This window comes from Haemorhous mexicanus, chromosome 19 (genome assembly GCF_027477595.1).
Source record: "Haemorhous mexicanus isolate bHaeMex1 chromosome 19, bHaeMex1.pri, whole genome shotgun sequence".
NCBI lineage: Eukaryota > Metazoa > Chordata > Aves > Passeriformes > Fringillidae > Haemorhous > Haemorhous mexicanus.
In genome coordinates, this window is record NC_082359.1 from 8,659,360 (window position 1) to 8,674,381 (window position 15,022).

General features: G+C 44.2%; 1 protein-coding gene across 5 annotated transcripts in view; it reads right to left on the bottom strand.

Annotated features, from left to right (window-relative positions):
- ULK1 (unc-51 like autophagy activating kinase 1) overlaps positions 1 to 15,022 on the bottom strand; it is a 77,724-nt gene that overhangs the window by 44,788 nt on the left and 17,914 nt on the right. For all 5 annotated transcript variants that reach the window (XM_059863808.1, XM_059863807.1, XM_059863806.1 and 2 more), the window contains exons 7-9: positions 8,567 to 8,740; positions 6,733 to 6,806; positions 4,501 to 4,602 (exon numbers count right to left, since the gene is read on the bottom strand). In XM_059863808.1, the coding sequence (XP_059719791.1) occupies positions 4,501 to 4,602; positions 6,733 to 6,806; positions 8,567 to 8,740 (350 nt within the window). The remainder of the gene's footprint in view (positions 1 to 4,500; positions 4,603 to 6,732; positions 6,807 to 8,566; positions 8,741 to 15,022) is intronic.

Here is a 15,022-nt window from a genome sequence, read left to right on the forward strand (position 1 = left end):
GACAGAAGAGGGCCAGAGACTTTCACACCTTCCCTGAAGAGCCCTGTCTATTCAACACTCCATAGCAGGTGTATGGTATTGCCCTGCTCTTTGAATCCTCTCCTTGGGGATTTAGAGGTGAAGAAAGGGGATTTGGTTATGTTAGAAAGAAAAAATAAGTGAGTAATGTTGTTTCTAGCTCAGCAGCTCTGGGGAAAAACTTGAAAACCTACTGAAAATGCTGATATTTTAAGACTCCCACAACTAAGTGGCTGGCATTCAGAGGACTTGAAAGCCCAATGGCCAGAAAAAAGCAAACAAACCCCCACCCCCTGAATTTTTTTCTTTAGCAGTACATTGATTTCTCTCTACTGCCAACAGAGCAGGGTAAGACCCACAAACACTGGTCCAAAAGGCAGTGCTCCATTGACTACAGCAACAAGTCACTCACTGCACCCAGTCTCAGCAGAATTACCCATCAGTTCCAGGAATTCCTGTCCCCATGAACACAGGGCACTCCAAAGGAACAGAGCTGGGAACAGAAGAGCAAGCTGCCTAACAAATATACCAGGGCTTCAAATTCTTGGCATAAAATCCAGCCTTTCCTGGTGTTCCTCAAGGCCATTTCACAACATAGCAGTTGCTGTAAGTGATACATAATCCCAGTACTTATGCAGACAGAATTAACTCAGAATTAAAGCAGTGAACTTGGTACACCAGACTTAGAAATTAATTTTTCACCTAACAGCTAGCTGGGATGAGAACATAGGCAGGTTAACTCTTTCATAGCTGCCAGACCAGGCAGAAAAACTTGCATTAATTTTCTTGTCAGTTCCCTGCTCTTTGGCTCACTCTTCCCCAGACACAGGGCACCAAGTCCATAGAAAGCTCCAGATTCCTGCAAGGGCTCAGACAGCAGACAACCAGGTTTAGGGGTGTTTAGCAGGATCTGATGTCCCACTGCCACTGCCAGAGCCAGCTCTGACACAACCTGCACGTGCTCAGTGGGGTGTCTGCTTACCAAGAGCTGCCCAGATTTAAAAGGGGTCACACAACAGAAGCCACCAGAAATACCAGTGTGATTCCTCCCACATAGGGGAAAAAAAAAAAAAAAGAGGAGATTGAGGTCATTTAACTAATCATATTTAAAACACCATCTGACAAGGACTAGATTGGTTTTGGATTTTTTAGACCTTGTGTAAATCTTTCTTCTCTTGCCTCCAGCTTTACTTCTGGCTGTCACTTGTTTACACAGCCAGCACCACCTCACAGTGGGCATGGGGTCCCAAACTTTTCAACTCAGGTAAGCACAAAAATAAACCACTACACTCCCAAGGCCCTTCCCAGGTCTGGTCAGCAGGAGCAGGAAATGCACTGTTCAAGTTCTGTCCTCAGAAATGCAGAGATGTGAGTGCAGACCACTTATTAGGCAAGGCAAATTAACAATTCCACATTAATATAGAGCTCAGCAAATCTGTTTATAGGGATTATGAATCCCATTAATCTCATCCCTATGGCAGTCTCACTGTTTTGTTTATGGCCATGTTTAATACAAAAAGCTCCTTAAGAAAGCTTCACCAGCCATCCTACCAACTGTTCCCATCTGAGCATCAGCAGCTTCTTTCTTCTCTGTGTGCAGTGAGGCAGGGAAGGGACAGGAATGGCTCTGGGAAATTGCCTTGGGTGACCCAGCTATAGTTAATTTTAACTCTGAGACAGCCAGAAATCACATCCATGCACATGCACATCTCTGTCTTGATTTACAAGCACTTTCAGGATTGACAGCTGCCTCAGCCTTTCCACACATTTGATCTTTTTTCCATCTAACCCATTTCCCCGAAGCCCTATTTTATTTTTAGGCAGCTCATTCCTCCTCACTGCAGATAACACTGGAGTCCTTTTTGTTTGCATCCTCCTGAAGGTGCCTCCTTGGCTCAGGCAGTGGCAGCTACAGCACCCAAACTCAGCATGTTTCATGAGCTCCAGATTCCCATGGGAATCTCAGCTAGACAGAGAAGAGGGGCTGTCTTTGCCAGCCTGGGAGGGAAGGCACAGTGAGGATTTAGCCTGAAGAGGTTCACTCAGAAATCCAGTTCCTGGCTTCCCTGTGCAACTGGGTCTGCTGGTGGCACTATGTGGAATCGGCCTGTTTTCTTCCCACCCATTGGTAGACATCCCTCCCAAAAGCTCATGGTGCTCAATCACCTCTGCCCCATACCCTTCTCTTCTCCTAAAAGCTCATTCCTGCTCATGGTGTCCCAATCACCTCTGCCCACTCCCCCTCTCTTCTCCTAAAAGCCCTGTAAACACCAGCTTCATATGCCTGCTCAGTGCCCATCAGCAAATTCTTACAACACAGTGATGCCAACAAAGACAGAGAGCCAGTTAACCTTTAACCAGCTTCCCCTAGACAAGCTTCTTGCACCTGCATCTCAAGCTGGAAGGCAATTTGTGACATGTATGGCCAAAACAAATAGATGGGGCACAAAGAACCATCTGGGCTGATCTCCTCTCTCTCCCTGATCAAACACATCCACAGCTGCCACTGCAGTCACCAACAGGGCCTGGCATTTTGTTTCCAAATACAACCTCCAAAAGAGGAAAGAGTGTGGGGAAAACTGAAATAGAGAAACCAATAACTCTCATTCCCAGCCCAACAGATGTTTATGGGAGAGAGTTATCAAGTGATGCAAGCACAAAACCAGGTCAGGAACTGCTGGGCAGGGACTGAAGTGTCCCTTCACTGCCCACTCCAAGGCAGGGCATTGCCATGCCTCAGTCAGAGACAAAGAACCCCTATGATAAAGTCACCACGTTAAACAGTAATTAAATCATTTGAATGAGTAGGTATCAAGGTGCCTTTAGAGACTAAAAGGGAGAATCTGTGCCAGGCTCTCCTATGCATGCAGTCAAAGCTTGCTTTCTCCTTCCCTCCATTTTCTTCTTAACACAAATATTTATTTACTTTCATCCTAACAGTCCTTTTCTCCTCTCAAACAAAGATACCAGCACTGATGACAAGTGGATGCAGCCAGTAAACAGAAGCCATTCAGAAGTTTCAGTGCATTTTGCAGAGGTTTATAAAAAAAGTAACATGCAAAGGAAATGAAGTCTTGCTCTAAATACAGAGGAAGCTGGTGGACAGAATATAAAGCATTGGAGTGGAAGATTCTTATAGCAGCAGGGAAAAAATTACCCTGAAGGAAAAAAGTGTTCTTGGCTTTGGACAAAACCAAAACATACCATTAGTTTACTCCTGTATTTGCCCACTCTTTCCTGCAAAAGATTCAGAACTCACTTTATCCTCCCTGATGATGTAACTGCATAAACATTCCAGGTCTTGTGTGAAATCCTAAAGAGCTGTGGAGCTAAAGCTCATAAAGTCCTTCACTTCATAAAATTTGCCTTATTACTTGAGCATAAATTTCCCTCTGACTTTCTTTTGTGCTCTTTGGTTTTGTTTCCTTTTTATTCATGTTTTGGGTTTGTTGGGGATTTTTCCCATTTTGTTTTGTTAGGGAATCAGGATAAAAGGGATGTCAGGCCATAAGAAGAGAGGACCATAAAGCAAGGGGGAAAAAAAATCTGACAAATACAATACTTTGAAAGAGTAATTTCAAGGGAGAGTCTGCTGATCTCATTCAGAGATGGAAGAAGTAAAGTAGCACACAGTGTGAGTAACAAAAAAAATACACTGAGTCTCTGTGAATTCCAGCTATGGATGAAGAAAAGTATGTGAAGTAATTCTGAAGCAACAGGAGTAAGGCTGTGGTGAATTCTCCACCATTCAAAAAAAAAAAAAAAAAAAAAAAAAAAAAAAAACCCCAAAAAAAACCAAACCAAAAACAATCAGAGAATGCAGCTCAGAAAGGATATGCTGCAGCTCATCCAGAAGTTATGGCATTAAGTACAGGGTGGAGCTTTACAGGGCTGTGTTATATTTGGAGGGGTTTGGATCTGATGAACATAAACATTTCAGGCTGGAAGAGACTGCTGTGAGATGACAGATAAGAACCTTTTGATATTATCCTACTTAACTGCTCTGAAAACCAAGTTGATTTAGCTGCAATACACTGCTTACCACCAAATCATCCTGAACATTAACTTGCAATTACAATCTCTCTTATAGTCCTTCTATACCCAACAAAATTATAATTATACTCTGACTACAGTTGTAAATAGAAACTGATTTTCTAAGTGTAGGCCTAAAAAAACCCCACTGCTTCAACTGATTCATGGTAATTTTCTCAATAAGTGACCCTTCTTAGGCTCCTATAACTGGGAAATACATTTTAATGAGAGACAGCCCAGAGAAGAGTCACATTATAGTAACACAACCAGAATTACAACATTTACAGCACAACACTGTCAAGGTGTAAGCCAGACCTTCATGGGGCTGGGTCTATGGGAGTTGGTTGATATGAGAGATGATAGAAGCCTTAGAGTAACCAGATTAGCAGGGAAAAATAAGAGATTTAAAAAGCAGAAGACAGTCATAAACATCAAATCTAAGCAACTCACCTGAAAGGGAGCCTTTCCTGTTAGACACTGATAAATGATGGTTCCTATACTCCAGAGGTCAGCTTTGGCATCATAGTGTTGGGACATAATGACTTCTGGTGCCTTTTGGGGAGAGAAGGAAGATTTCTTTTATAAAAAATGGTTTTGGTGTTTTGGTTTGTTTTTTTTTAGCAACTCCAAGAGACAAGTCACTATTATGCTATAAAACCTCTTGAGCTAGATTCTCCAAAAACCATGAAAGTTTACTCCCAATAAGACTGCAGCACTACATTGAAAGGGCCACTTCCCTATTTAAGTGAGGGAAGCACAGACTTTCATTCAGAAGACAAAAATACATCCTAATATTGAGTATTTTGGGCAAACTTAGTACTTCCCCTTCTCCCAGTGTACCATTTTCTGCTGAATCCACCAGAAGAAACCCCACTGAAATCACAAACAGATCTTCTCAAGCTAAGCAAGGAGTAAGATGCAGAGCAGCAAAGGCTCCCACTGCACAGGTAAACTCCAGCCTCCATCCTGAGCTGCACCACTTGGGCACCTCCCTCATTTAGCCCAAGATGGCAGCACATTAATTCAGCTCCAGGGCCTGGTGCCAAGGTCACAGTTTGGGTTCAAAGGCAGTGTTCCAGTCCAACAGCTCGAGCCCTGCTGTGCCTCAGACTCTGGTTTCTAATCCCACATTGTGCCCTCAGCTGCTCCCTCCCAGAAGCTGGAGACAGTGCAAGCCCCCAGAGCCCCTGGCTCAGCAGGCAGAGCCTCAGGAGCAGCAGCAGAGGAGGGACAGGAGGGCAGGCTGGGTAATCCCTCGTGTTTATAACTACAGATTTCATTGCACTGCTGCCAGCATGGAACAGGATCAATTTTTTAGCTCTGTTAGAAGTAAAGGCCACATGTAATGGAAAAAAAAAAATGGCAACAAGTAAATTGTGGACAGGAGCTTGGTCTGTCCCCAAGGGAAGGAGGGATGACATCAAAAAAAGCCAAAGCAGCAGGACAAGAACTGCACAAGGAGGTTTCAAGTCTTGCCATGGCATGGATCATAATGGGGTTCAGACAGAAAGCTCCTTTTGGTAGGGGTAAAATACCTTTCTGGCTTTTTAAAAGAGCAAAATGAAATAAAGCAGCAATAGGCTGTGAGCTAGAGCAGGGAATAAAGTCCTGCCTTGCCAGCAGATGCTCCCAGGGCTCCTGCACAAGACCTACAATAGCAGTAAGGAAAGACTTCAAAATCCTCCCTAAATCCCAGCTGAACCCTCTCTTCCCATCTTCCTTCAAACCCATCAATAAACAGAGAACAATATGAAACATTGAGATTTCTTGTAACATCCAGTGTTGTTTAAAATAAAAATAAAAAACAAATAGAAAAACTTCATCACTAGTTTCCTCCAGCCCTTTCAGAAAATAAGCTGGGTGTTTTCAATTACTTTCACAAGAGACTCCGAAAGAAAAAGTATCACTAAAAATAGACAACTCAGGAAACTCTCACAGGAGAGGAGAGTTACATCATCTTCACATATAGCATAGCTCAAATGAACATCAGGCTTCAAATAAGGGAGAGAGAGGAAGTGTGTTTTGCTTGAGGTAGCTCTGTGGAACAGAGTACCAGATGCACTAGGCCTGTGCAGTGCAGCACAGTCCAGCCTAACTCTAACAAAGACTACAGACAAAAAACTTAAGGGTGGATTAGACAGTGTTTGAAATGAGGTGCCTTTTACACCAGGCACCTGTAAAAACTTCAACCTAAACTGACTCACATCATCTTTTTACTTTGAGCTCAGACACCCACGTCCCCAGGAACTATTACAAGTCTGCTTTTGACATTTTTATTTCTGTCTGGTTTTCTCATCTTTCCTTTCACTGACTTGATGTGACACCGAGACCTTGACTGCTGCCATGAGCACAAATAAGAGATCACCTCATCACAACCTGATCCCAGAGTGGAAAGTACAAACAGGGTAAAAGGGATCAGTTTGGTTTCTTACACACATCAGTTTCACAGTCTAAGCAGTCATCCTGAAAGCATGGCTTATCCACATCTCACCTGGAAGTTACATGACAGCACAGGCACCTGCTGTCTGACATTACCAGCAGCCAGAACTTCAGGACTGTGCTGGTTTCTGACAAGTAAACAAAATTTCACCTCTGGGGAAAAGACTAGATAAAAACAAAGTCTTGCTTTTGGAGAGCAAAGCAAGAACGCCACAGAAAATCCTCTAGAAAAGTCACACTTACCATGTACATGGGTGAGCCACACAATGTTGCTGCCATCATATTGTTCTGCAGGTACCGGGCAAACCCAAAGTCAGCTGCAAGAGAAAAAGGGAGGTCAGGAGCAGACACCAGCTCTGGAGAGCCTGCACCTCCTCCAGCTCATTCTTCCTACTTTACCTTCACTTCCCATCAATCTTTGCAGCCTCTATCCCATCTTGGTAAGACTTTGACAGCTCTCCTTGAGCAGCAGCATCCTTGTGCTAGTTATCAATGCACAGTACAGACACTATAAAAGGGCAGAGCAAGCCCCAACAGTACCCAGATGAACAAACTCCCATCTCTCTTTCAGGGATCAGAACCCATTTGCCTGCACTCTGAAATGTCAGCTGGGAATGCTCTCCTGACTTCAGTGAGAATGTGCCAGCTCAAAACCAGCCAGCTCATCTGCTGCTGTCTCAGCCTTTCATTTGGGGAACTGAAAGTTGTCCTCCATTGAAAAGGCTGTAATGTGAAACACATCCAGGAGGAACCACTACTCACCACTACCCACATTTCTAGACCAGCCCTACCAAAATGAGCCTTGTTCTGCTCCTTTAGAAAAGTACCAACTGTGCTAACCCCAGCCCCAGGACAGATAACTGAGCCACAGTTCACTCAGCAAGCAGAAGAGTCAGGAACAAGGAATACTAAGGGGAATTGCCTCTGCAGGTTACTTAGCATCTGATCATATGACACTGAGATGTTCTCTCAAGGTTACCAGATATTTCAAGCTAGGACATAGCCACAGCTGTTTACACTGTCATCTGTCACTACTGAACTGGTACAGCCAGGTTCTCCCTGGACCATGCACTCCTCAGGGAGCACAAGGAGGGTTGCAGGTTACATCACACCCAGAGCAGTTGTGCCCACAGCCCTCCTGCCTGTTTGCAGCTCCCAATCCCTTCCTTACAGATATTAACTCTGCACTTGACCAAAAAAAAAAACAAAAAAAAAAAAACAAAAACACCAAAACAAACCAAAACAAAAAAACCACATCAAAATGCTTCAGTTGAACAAACAGCAACATTTCAAACTTTTCCACTGGAAATCATTTCCCAGCTGAAGGAAAGCACTAACACTTTCTCCACAGCACAGGGTTAAGGTGAGGAACAGTTTTACCTAACTGGTGTCAGCTTCAGCTCTGAGTTGTAACGTAACCAAAAGCCCACATGTGAGGGTGATGTCATCTTACTTTTGAGGGACTGCAGGGAATGTGTGTGCCCTGTAACTGGATTTCTGGAGTACTAATCCCAACTACTGGTGCATCTGTGCCCCTTGCCTGATGTGCAGAATGGGAGTTTCTTCAAGATGCAGCTGAGAAGCCTGTCTCTGGTTTAGACTGAGAAAACTCCCTCTTTTGGGTCTGCCTGACAACCCACTGCACTCTCTGAGGCCAACCAGGAGAGCAACTAGTGTCAAGTCTTCAGACAACAACAGTTAACCTCAATACTGGTAAAAGCCGAAGCCAAAAGTCACAACTTCTGCTTATTTCTTGGTAAACCTGGAGACTACAAGCCAATCAGGGCAGGCTGGTGTTTGTTTTTACTGAGGGTGGCACCATTCAACTGAGAGCAGAGCGAGGCCTGCCCAACTCCTTTGTGTTAAATCTGTGTCCTGGCAGAGCAGAAAGCTTTTGCTCCTACTGCTCACAGGCAGCTGAAGGCTACATTTACCAGAGGAGCTAAGAATGAGAAACATTAGGGTGTTTTTAAAGTGGAGAAAAGCTCTTCTCCTCCTAGAAAGTTCTCCAGAGTAAGATGGAGGTTTCCATGTGTCCATCACCAAACTTGGGGGTGATCTTGCAGCGGTGCCTTACCGATCTTTATGCGAATGTTGTTGGGATTTGATTTCCTGCCTCCAGCATAGGAAAGGAGAATATTCTGAGGCTTCAAGTCCCGATGGATGATGCCCTTGCTGTGCAGCATTTTCATGGCACCTGCTATCTGCTGGAGGAAGAGCCTGATGGTGTCTTCACTGAGTGTCCGCATAGCTGGCAAGGAGGAAAGAAAAATAACCACAGATGAAAAACTTACAGTGCCAGTTCTCTGAGGAGCCCAGAGGGCAGAGTCTCACAGCAATTAACTCCAATTTGTCATTTTATTCCCACATATGATGTCTTTTCCCCACACACCATTTCTGAATGATTCCTACAGGCAACAAGGGAGAGCATTTGCATTCCCAGCTTACTCTGTGGTCAGGGCTGTTTTCAGCCCCGAGTCTCTCATGGTGAACTCAGGCCAGCACTGGGTGCTGAATCTGGGTTATTAACTGTGTCCAAAAGTGGCATCTGGTGAGGTTTAGGGCTTCCCTCAACAAGAACTGCCAGGCAGATCCAGGCAAGCACCAGGCAGGGCTGTGGCTGCCTGGGAGCTATGGTCAGCAGCTGGAGACCCAAGGTCAGAGCTTTATCACAAAGACAAGGTCTAAAGGTGGAGCTAAGAGGAAAGACATTAGGACCAGGATTTAAGTCTGCAAGAGTCATTAAGGCTCATCCTGGACCTGGGAAGGGCTGACAGGTTAAATTCACAGTAGGTTAGGGCACATGGCCAGCAGGGATCTGTACCTTCAGGGTGTGAATCCAAGTTTAGGCCTAACCCTTGTGCATCATCACCCAACCAAACCAGAATTCTAATCCCAAACCTCGTGTTTGGGTGAACCATGGTCCAGTACTTAACAACAGACCTTACCAAATGACCCCTGCAAACCATCACCTGCCACCCTCCACCCACAGATACAGCAAGAATATCTCAAAATATTTTCACAAGTTTTTTAAAAGAATGTATTAGTGATCAAAATCTGCAAATATAGAAGCTCTGGAGTGGCCTCTCCTGAGATACAGGCTTCCCAGGGACCGTGGTGTGAAAATAAACATTGAAGGGATTAAAATAATTTTCAACTGGCTCTTCTAATCAGAGCAGTGCAACATCAGCTCTCGTTATTTTAAGAACTACACGTATGAAACTCTTGCCAAAGCTGGGAACAGCCTGCTGAACAACAGTGCACCAGCCTGCCTCCTTGTCAGTCACTGAGCAACTCAGGCTTCAAGCAGACACCATTCCAGGTGAATAAAATAATTTTTTTTTTTAAAAGGTCCCTGTAAATTACTTGGGACTTCATTAGAGCTCTTCCAGCTGTTCTCTAGTCTAAAGACATTAAAACAGGCTGGCAGGAGCTTCAAAACACCACTCTAGCCAGCCAGCTAGAAGGGAGGAATCCTTATGAAAACACAGCTGAGGCTGCACACAGCTTTAACACAACACAGGAAATTAAAAATCTAACTTGTAAAATACATGGATGGGAAGCAGCAAGGGACACAGATAAGTTAAGCAACGCTTAGAATAGAAAATAAACTCCCACCACTCCCAGGCCTCACTGTCCTAGGAGGCACAAGCACAGCTAAAGTGTCACCATGGCTATCAGGTGGTCCTGGACTCCCAACACGTGAGAGCAGTGCACATGTACACAGAGTTTCTCTCCCCTCACTGAGCCTTTTTCTCCATGGCACTCAGCTGGAGTTCAGGAGACTCCTCTCCAAGAAGGGGAGATTCTGTGAAGGGATTTTAAGGATACTAAGAGGCAGCTCAGATGCAAGTCTTCAAAACACACTTGCATCTTCTGAAGAAAGCACTGCCTCATCTTTAACAAAGCTCTCCCCAGCCTCCTGCTGAAATATCACAGTGCACTCAGTCCCATACCATTTTCTGTCTATTAAAAGTCCAGCATCTCTTAGCTGTGCTAAATATTCTCTCCAACAAAAGGGCTCTGTAGTATTTCTGCAGTTTGTACTCAAGGAAATCTATAGAGGAATGGTTAAAACACCATCTTTCAACAAAACAGCAGGAATTCAAAAGTTGTTTTTTCCCAATTCAGCTCAGGCCCAGGAAAGGACAGGCTGATCACCCTCCTCCAAACATGAAGCAAGACTTGAAACCTGATAATTGTTATTATTAAGGCAGCAGGCAATTACCAGCTCCTGGCTAAACACACTCTGCCTCTAGCAGAGGAACTGTGGAGAGCCTTGTCCTGACCTGCAGTCCCAGGAGCGTGCCACAGCTTTGAGGCGTTCCCTCTCCTGCAGATAATTTGGGGGCTCTGAGACTAACACAGCACCAGCCACAGCCCTCAGCAAACCAGCTGAGCCTCCCTGATGGGAATTCTAACTCTTCATAATACTGAAAACAACAACATTGCTACCAAGATCACAAAAATACATTCATCCATAGAAAATAGGGCTTCTAAACTACCTGTTCCTGCAGAATTTAAGCATTTCCACCTCAAAGAAGTCTGGGCAAAGTTCTCAGCCCTGCAAAAGAACTGTTTTCCTGGCACACAGAATCTAAACTGGTGTCTTGAGCCTGTGCAGACATATTCCCACAGTGCAACTGCAGTAGCAGAGTGGAGCTACCATGATGCAGGGCTGCAAAATCAGACAGAGAAGTCTGCTGGGTCCTCTGGCAGCATTAAATCTCACAAATCCAGGCAAGAAAGCAGGACTGGGAAACTGAGGTTCTGTCCTCAGGAACAGAGAAGGGACAGTCAGTTCCTTGGGGAGGGCAGGGGCAATACCCTTTTACCTCTTTCCATTAACACACAGGCTGTAACACTGGAAAACAAAACTCCTTATCTCTCATACTCAGCCCATCAGTCTACTGTGTGACAGCAGCAATCTGCAACTGAAGGACAGAAACATAAATACAACTGGCATTTCCAATGACTTCAGGATACTGGCCTGCAAAAGTCCTCCCAGACCAGCTACCAACAGCAGAAGGAATGAGAAGATACAGAAAACTCATTCAATTTTGGTGCCATCAAAAAAAAAAAACAAACCAAAAAAAACCCCAAAACCCCAAACAAGTGGAGAACAAAACAACTCCCTTCCCTTGCTACATCTCAAACAGGGAACTTGTAAGTCTGTCCCTGTAAAAAGGAGATATTCTCATCTTCACCAGAAAACTGCTGGCAAAATACTAATCCTGCATTAAAGTCTGGGCATCCCTGTGGATGTCTGTGGTGAGCAATACATTCTTGCAGAGGATGCTGTTTCACAAGCCCTACTCTGCCATTACTGAGAAGCAATAATATCCCTGTGTTTATTTTCATGGGCTCCACTTCAGTGATGAGGCACTCTTACTGCCTTGGACTGCTCAGGTCAGTAGATCAGAGAAAATATTTACTCTGGGTCACTGTGGGGCCTACATGCCTCAAGCTCTAAAGGCAGAGAAAAAGGATGAAGCCACCTAAGAAGTGCCCTGGTCAGCCTGTTCTGAGAAGTTCAGCCTGGAAGAGGCTGCCAGGTGACCTGCAATAAACAGCCCTTGTCAGCTGATCCAAGAGGAGATGTACTGCAGTGCACCCACTGACGTTGTATTACATCATTTGGGAAAAGTTATTTAGGAAAAAGAACATCTCCTCTTACCCACAGGTGTCACAAGTATCTCTAACATGGGCCCAATCCAAGTCACACTGAAGTCTGAGACCAAGCTGACTTGTTTGGGTCCTGGCTTTGAACCTATCCCATCTACCCATGGTCAGTGACACTCCTGTCTCCTCAATCTTCGGTACAAGTCAGAACACTTATTCCAGATATATCTGTGATAGGACCAGACCTCCTTAATTACCTGTCTGTAAAGGGAGGAAAGCTACAGAGCAATGCTTAACACCTCTGGTTTGCAACAATGTCCCTGCACCACTTGGGATGGACTAGAAAGATCAAAGCTCCCTGCATGTGTCATGGTCAAACCACGAAATTCCCTGTTATGATATAAAGGCAACAGCTTTAGGAAAGGCACAGATGTGCTCTTCTGAAGTGTCCATAACAGCCTGTGCCAATGCCAGCTCACAGAAATTAAGAAGGAATTTCAGCCCAGCCTGCTCCTGAGTACCTGAGGACACAATTCCAGTTATTCCAGGACAGAAGCTGGTCACTGCTGTAACACCTCCCCCAGCTCTACCCACAGCACAGACCTGCCACTCTCAGCTCAATACACGATGGCCTCCAGTGAAAGCAACATCTAGACATCTCCCAGAAGGGAAATTGCATTGGACCTCTCAAGGACACCACCAGCACCACCACAGCAGAGCACACAGAGCCTTGGGCTGCAGCACAGAGATGGATGGGGCTGCCCAACACCATAACCCAGCCAGACACACACAGTGCACTGCAACGTGCACCTATGCACGTCCTCCAGCCATGAAGACAAGGAGAATTAGAGTGCCTTTGGATTCAGCATGGAATTACCAGATTGCCTAATGCCTGTAATTAGAGGGCAGAATGGATCTGGAAGCTTACAAGCAACTCATTCAATGAGAACCAGGGGATTTGCATGTGCTGCTTGCTTAAGTGTTGCAGGAACTACCAGCACAAATGTCTGAGGAACCAGTGGGAAAGTAGATGCTGCAATTAAACACCATCAGACAATTATCAAAATAACTGAAGCAGCACAATAACCACTCAATAGAGATGAGCCTCCTGAGTGCCAGTCAAATACTGAAGAAATCTAAACTTTCCAAGATGAGTTTTCAGTGAAAAATCACTCCTGTCAAAAGCACCCTGGGTGCCTGCAGAAGCTGGAAGAGAACATTCCCCACAGGAACATGTGGTGGGATGAAGAAATCTGACATTTATCTAAGCTCTGGGATCTGACAGTGATGGGAGTAACTAAACCTTCTTGCTGCAGTCCCTTCCTGACTCCTTCCTCTGGAAATTGGTGCCTGCTGGGTTCTCTTCACTGGCAACCAGCACACAAGTGTTAAGAGTTAAAACAAAACTAAGCACCAACTTCCCAGTCTCAACAATCTTTACAGTTGCCAAACCAAAATATTTTATTGGTAAAAACAATAACTTTCTCACATGAACTCAGGTAAAGAAGGATCAAGTCTCGCACCAGGTAACACTCAAACAAACCAACTGGGGTAAAACTGAATTTTATTTGGAAAATACAATTCATTGTCACTTGCTCAAACTAGCCACCAACCTCCTGAGTAATTTCAATTGAAAAACCAGGAAGTGAGATGTATTAACAGCCTAAGTAACTGCATGCTTCACTTTTTTTCTTGAGGGTTTTTTTTTGGGGAGGAGGGTGGCAGGAGGGAAAACAACAATGTACACACAGAAGCAGTAGTACAGACCAGAAGATTTCCTGTAAATCCTTGTTTCTGTCATTTGTTTCTATAATTTCTTGTTTGCACACACATTTTGCCAATGAGAGTGCACAGCCCACTGCTTTAAGATCAAGGTTCACTTCATGTGCAAGAAAGCTAAAAAATTTAGCTTTCAAGGCCCATGCACTGGTAAAAATGAAGTTCTGCTAATTTTTAAAAGCAAATGATTTATAAACTTTGCATTTCCATTCAGAAAGAAAAAGAAGGTACCAAATACAAAACCATCCTCCACTGGTGCCCATAAGAACATTCTGCCACCACTAAAGATGCTCCTTTTAGAGCACAGCAATACCCAACAGGTACAAAACATATCTAAGACAAAGCACACTAAACCTGGATTTTAAAAAACAAATGCCTGTCACTTCTATCTCACCCACATTTTAAACAAACAAAACACATGAAAGACAGAATATTCTTTTTCCTTCAAGTACTAAACCCTTTCTGAAAATTCAAGTCCACAAATATAATTCATTACCCTGTAGGAAGAGTGTGGCATGCTAGCATCAAGCCCCAAATTATTATTCTAAGGACACCAACACTAGCTGTAGGGCAAATGTAAATTTATCTTTTAATCCTTCAATTTTTGCCATTTCCAGGCATCACATATCTCAATAAGGAGCCTGAAGTATTATCCAGCTGACTAGCTTTTAATTTGAACAATGTGAACAAACTTTGTTTAACCATGACCCAGAGCCACACATGAAATGAGATTAAAGTTGTCTCTTCACATTTAGTAATCTTCTACTTAACATGCAAAACAACCAGAAAGCTTCTTTAAGGGAAAAAAACCACAGTTAGGGGGAAAAAAAATAAAATAAAGGCTGTGTCTGAGTGCAGCCAAGTATACTGTTAAACCTTTTATCCCCCTACCTGTTCTAGATACTGAGGTGCAAGGTGATTTTCACAAACCAGGGTCCTGTACCTGTGCTGCACTGAAAAATACTTTGAGGGCTTGCCTGAGTCCAAGCAATACAGCTGGCTGACCTGCAAAGCATTTGGCTTGATGGCAAAGACACCCCTGAGTGTCACCAAAAGGTTCAAGGCACCATGGTCCCAGATACTTGTGCTATACTCTCCAAATGACCCCAAAATTACTGGGTCTTGTCACCCT